The following is a 5,995-nucleotide window of genomic DNA, read 5'->3' on the forward strand; positions in this document are numbered from 1 at the left end:
TCGCGGATTAAGTCTTTCTGCACTGGATCCCATACACTCGCTGCATTCGAGAGAACGTAGTATTACGTCATTAGGATCTATGGCATCAATGGAGTGGCGTTGGCAAGAAATGCCAATGGCATTGAAATTAAATTTGATATATTCGATTAAAAAAATTCTGTAATTTAAGTTTTTTATATCAACATGTTGTTTGTTGAACTTTACTCTAATTATATTAATTTCAACTTTATCTTTAACCCTTTCCAGTCCAAATAATGAATATGCAGCAAAAAAATTTATTTACTGCACTAAAATGACTTTGAAAGTGTTATATATGTGCAGAGAATCTTTAGTGCGTTCAAATATATATTAATACAAAATTTCAGACCTGATTCCAAATGGAATCAGTGGCCTTTTTGAAAGCAATGATTTCCGTTCTAACTGAAGTTTCATTTAAATAGTATACAGGTTTAAAACAACATAAAATTTGTAAATAATGTACAAATTACATTGTTAAATTATCAATTTATTTAATAAAACAAATTTTTGAACTTCATGTAGATTACATATTACCTTTTACATGAAATACAGGGGACAAATATATCATTTTACATGAAAAGTTTTGAAACAGTTTTTTTCGTTGGAGAAGCACAATGGTAAGTTGCATTTCTCGCACTTCACTCGCGTATAACTTTTTATGCACAATTTACATCTATTTTTAGTATTTACATGCAAAGGCCAATGATCAATCCCATCGAATCGAACATCGGCCACCGGCCGTGGTGTAAAAGTTCTTTTCGCCACTCCTTTTCCCTCCACACTCGGTGATGAAGATGGTCTTCCTCTCTTATTAGAGATATTGGGACCAAAGTAGAGTAATGCATGAGCTACAGATAATTTGAACTCAATCAAGGGCATATATTTTTCTTTCAATTGCTCACAATGTCTGCGGTATAACAGCCAAGCATTTACAACACTGAGGTCGATGAAGTGAAAAATCACCCTGAGGTAATAACGCTTCCCTTTGAGGTTTGTTCTGTAAAGTTCCAGAAGCATATCTTGTTTATCGACTCCTCCCATATGCTTATTGTACGCACGAACAATATTTGGCTGTGGCACGTCTATGTACCTTTTTTCTGCTACAGACCAGCGTCGAACATTTTCCACAGGATGAGCCCCAACAAAGTTGGAAATTAAATACACTGGTTTATTGTCCAGCCATTTCAAAACAAACGTATTTTCACTTTTCTCAAGTCTATAATCAAAGCTACCCCTCCCTTGTTTTTTCAACTCCTTGTCACTTTTCAAAGTGCATTGCCCTAGCCTATTTCTACGGATAGTTCCTGCAGCTAAAATACCATCTTTCCTTAGTTGCGAGAATAGTTTAGGCGAGGAAAACCAGTTATCACAATATAATTTGAAATTTTTGTGCTTAGGGATATTTTCTGCTAGCCGAATGACAATATCACCACTGATTCCAAGACCAGATTCTTTTACATTAGTTTGCTTGCCCAGATAAATTTCAAAATCATACACAAATCCGCTAACCCCTGCACGAGCAAAAACCTTCACTCCCCACTTGTGTGGTTTGCTTTTCATATACTGCTTCAATGCTGTATGAGCTTTCAAAGGAATCATAAATTCATCCACTGAATTATGCTCTTCCGGTTCCACTTTCAGGAAGTTTTTCCTTAGAGCATTTAAAAATGGCCGGATTTTGAACAGTTTATCGTAAGCAGGATCATCACGGGACAACATATTGTCATTATTATTAAAATGTAGATTACCTCGCAAAGTTTTGAATCTATTGCGAGACATGACATCTGCAATTTGACCATATCGCGACTTTTCACTCCAGAACATGGAGTAACTTGGCATTGTGACAATGCTCATAATCATATGAATTCCTAGGAGCTGATGTATTTCTTTGTCATTAGTGTTTACATTTTGGCATTTTTCCTGCACTGAATAGAGATTAGTTTGCTCTACAATATTACTTATCATATCATTATCAACAAAAAGCTTGAAATATGAAAATGGGGTGCTAATTTCATCAGGAGGTGGTGAAAATTGAGAGTCACATGAGGAATCAACATAACCTAGGTCTTCATAAGTCCATAATGACCTATTTACTTTTCTCTGCGATTGGTTCATTAGATGCGGATAACGTTGTGCCAAAGGCATGTCATCATCATCACTATCATCACTACACTTATTTACTTCAAAAGCAAGTCCGACATCAGGGATGTTCGGAAAACCCTGTACCTCGGTATTCATAACGTCAGGTCCGACTGCTTCTCTATTCAAAAGCCAATCCGGGTTTTCCTCTGAGATGTCTTCATCATCTGAGATGTCAATATCAGAGATGTCACCTTCTAAAATGTACACTATTTCCTTAGTCGTCAATGATGTCGCCATCGTCTGAAATGGAAATGATTCGGTGAAAATAAAATCTATTTTCCAAAATCCCTGTGGCTTTACTAAACATAAATACACTGAAAAAACAATTAGACAATTCCGTTCATGAGATATTCAATTAACACGTTCCGTCAATTCTAATTCGTATTTAAAATACCAACTATTTCGTTGGATCTCAACTAATGAGCTTACTTTCAGTAAAATGATGCTTTGCAAACTCGGTCAAACTTAACACATACATCTGGGCCACTGATTCCAAATGGAATCATGTTATATTTTATAAAATTACAAAGACATTTCCTCTCGCAGAAGCTTAAAATCTCTTATAATCAATGTCAAACAATGTCGAAAGAGCTCTTAATTTTTATGGTCAAAATACTGCACTTACCTCCGTTTTTCATTCATGTAAAACTCCGCCGATGAACTCCGAAGAATACTCACAAGCACATGTGCAGCAATCTTCATCAATAGCTGAAGATCGTATTTATTCTTGAACGGCGAGTCATAAAACCTGGTGGTGGCACTATGTACTACGGCCGCTAACGCTAAATAGAGTCCGCGGGGGATTTGAATTGATGTTCGAAGCAGGAAAGCGACGTGATTCCATTTGGACTCACTGGACCGGAAAGGGTTAATCCTGATTTTTCTCAAGATTTTTGATGAAGAATTATTTTTAATTTGAACATTTAACTTATTCACAGCCTCAAAGTCGACATTTAGGTTCGTGTCACTTTTCAACTGAGAAGCGTAAGCCAATAAAATGGCGCGCAGCACTGACAGAGTTAATGTCTAAGAAATTTGTTACAGAAAAGGTTACAGTGAAGTGGACACAATTCTTCAATAATCTATACCAATCACGTAATGTCTGATGCTTTCCCGGCGAACAATATCGGTGATGATATCTCGGGTTTTATACCGGATGAGGTTTTCCATCTGTCCTTCCGACGTTCCCACGAGGTAAACGCTCATCATCTTCAGGGATATAGGGCAAACATTGAAAGGAGAGAGGGGGAAACCTCACTAGGTGTGACACTCGAAGGATCTTCACCAACATTTGATCACCGAGAAGACATTAATTATTTTGGAGGGATGATTGAAGGATTGTACCTGTTGCATTTCCAAAAGACTTGTGGTAAAATACATCATGAATAATTAGCGCAATAACATTCAATTATCTGTGTCAAATTGATTCGATAATATATTACCATGAAGTGACATTATTTAAATAATTTAATTGCAGCGATACGACATAATTTATTGGAAATTATGGTGCCATTGATTCATATTTTATTTTTCCACAACTTGTTTTAGCGTGTAGGGAAACCTAGAGAAAGTCTCAACTTCAGAAGGATATAAAATCACTGCTCTTCTCCTATTTCAGTTACGTAAAATGGACGCAGAACAAATAAGTAGCTATTTTTTAATTTTGATGCTAAAAAGCGACATTTTCTTTTATTAATTTGCTTTTACAATAAAATGTGAAGGTACCAAAAGGGAAATGTAATCATTTAGGAAATTTTTTTTACGACTTTACTTGCATCTAGCTTTGAGAAACAACGTTTTTGAAAAGTAACTCATATATTTTACAAGGACATGGCCATGATATTAAATTTCAACCCCTATATTCTTTTTATTGCCAGATAATCACCCGTTCGGATCGCAAACTCACTCTTAATTCGCGCGTCGATAAATGAATGCCCATAAGCGGTAGTCAGTCGACCAGAGTTCTCACTGCTGTCATGCCGACATGTCAAAGCATTGATTGCCCGGCATAGCCCACAATGTGCCTTTCTTTCTATATTCAATCGTTCCTCGGGGTCATTTTTTCACCACCTCAGACCTCACTACGGCAAAAAATAATAATAACGATAAAACTCGTGCGAGTCCTACCCGAGAGATCAAAATGCCTTGTTAAGGATTGGCCTACCAGAGCTGGGGTATGCTTGTCGTTCGTCCAGTGATTTTTTTTTCAATGAAAAATATTCATATTTTATTTTCATATATCGCGCGGTTTGAGCTGATTAAGCGAAATGAATAATAGTGGGAGTCCGTATGACATTTCACGTGGTCTGCTAACGCAAGCGCGGCTCATTGGTTTCGTGCATTTCGTAGAGTTTACCGCGAGTGCGCAGTTAGACATGAATTGGAGCGTAAAGTGGAAATTCAATGGAGTATGTGCACAACCGGTTTCCCGATGGGTAATAAGCGACCTGCGGCATATTTCTGGGTACGTTGGAGCGAGTAGGTAGTAATTGAAGAAATGGAACGAAATTCAATGGTTTGGTGATGGGTAGGTTAGTTTTTTTAAAGTTTATTGATCTTCGCTCTTTTAATGTCTTAATAACCATTCCTTCAAATCAAAACTTCATTCTCACCTTTCCCGCAAAACATAAATCAATAATCTATCATTCACAGTCATGTAATCCAAACTTTAATACCCAATAGAATTTGCGGCGGTTTTCCTCTTTTTTTTCTTAACTATTTTTTGGTTTATTATTCATTAAATGTTATAAAATGTTATCAAATTTCAAATTTTTGATTAATTATTATGTTAAAAATACCTTATTAATGACATATTTACGTTTTCATGCATCGATTAAATTCAAATTGATAACCAAAACTTAATTATCTACTGTAATATGCTATTTATTTTTGTTTATATGTAATTCGCTGATAATGAATATTTTATCATCTATATAATGTATGTAATTTGCTCAGCACTTATGTACAATTTGTGCTCTTAGTGGAATTGTACCCAGAGCAAATAAATATTATTATTATTATTATATTATTATTATAAGCATCTATTCGCCCATAGTGAATAGGGCACCATTAGGTTAGAGCGTAGATTACATAAAAATGAAGTTGAATAGGTACATCAGCTGCGGATTAAGGTCATTATTTTGGAGGGGGTATTATACGTCACTAGGATCTCCCGAATTTGACCCATGAAACCTTCGGTAATCTAACAGACGCTTTATCCAAAACGCTACTTTGGTTCTTCTCATTACTATTTATTTATAAAAAAAATCACGGTGGCGAAATTAGTTTTTAAAACCTGTGAGTGAATATTGAAATAGTTCGCCACTATCTAACGCATACCATTCTTTAGGAGTGAAATCGTTACATAAATGAGGAGAATGCCCAGTAGGCCGGCCCTTATTTTTCAGAATTGAGAAAAGTTATGTTTTCCTAGTCTCAAAATGATCCAAATGAGGTTCATATTCACGTGTTAAAATTTGGTTACTTTAAAATAACGGCAACCCGTGCCCCAAGGGCCCTAAGTACTAAGGACCCTCAATTGAGATTTTTGAGGCCGAAAAAGTTCTAATTCTATGTAAAACGTAAAAGTAAAGCCCTTTAGGGCCGATTTTTTGTTTGTTTTGACCTATCTCTAAGCGTTTACGAGATATTGTCCGTCGTAATGCAATCCACCCCCAAGGGCGCTACCCCGCACCGCGGCGCCGCTGAGTAACGGCCCGCACCACTTACTAGAGACTTCCCCTCCACCCCCTCCCCTCCCTCGGCACAGACTTTGCTCCTGCTGGCAATATTTGCATGCTAGTGGTACAGAATTGAAAAGTTCCTCTTGTGTCAT

The 5,995-nt window shown here is 36.6% G+C and overlaps 1 protein-coding gene across 1 annotated transcript; it reads right to left on the minus strand.

Moving 5' to 3' along the window:
* Positions 1-237: 237 nt before the first annotated feature.
* LOC124167165 (piggyBac transposable element-derived protein 2-like) lies at positions 238-2,968 on the minus strand. Its single transcript, XM_046544972.1, has 2 exons — positions 2,786-2,968; positions 238-2,400 (listed from the first exon to the last, which is right to left on the minus strand). The coding sequence occupies exon 2, from the start codon at positions 2,395-2,397 to the stop codon at positions 583-585; it is 1,815 nt and encodes a 604-aa protein (XP_046400928.1). The 5' UTR covers positions 2,398-2,400; positions 2,786-2,968; the 3' UTR covers positions 238-582.
* Between the last annotated feature and the right edge of the window lie 3,027 nt (positions 2,969-5,995).

The sequence above is a fragment of the Ischnura elegans genome, chromosome 10 (assembly GCF_921293095.1).
Source record: "Ischnura elegans chromosome 10, ioIscEleg1.1, whole genome shotgun sequence".
Taxonomy (NCBI): Eukaryota; Metazoa; Arthropoda; class Insecta; order Odonata; family Coenagrionidae; genus Ischnura; species Ischnura elegans.

What these genes read in the sequence shown, in the direction of transcription:
- LOC124167165 (XM_046544972.1), bottom strand. Translation starts at nt 2,397, where the DNA reads ATGGCGACATCATTGACGACTAAGGAAATAGTGTACATTTTAGAAGGT.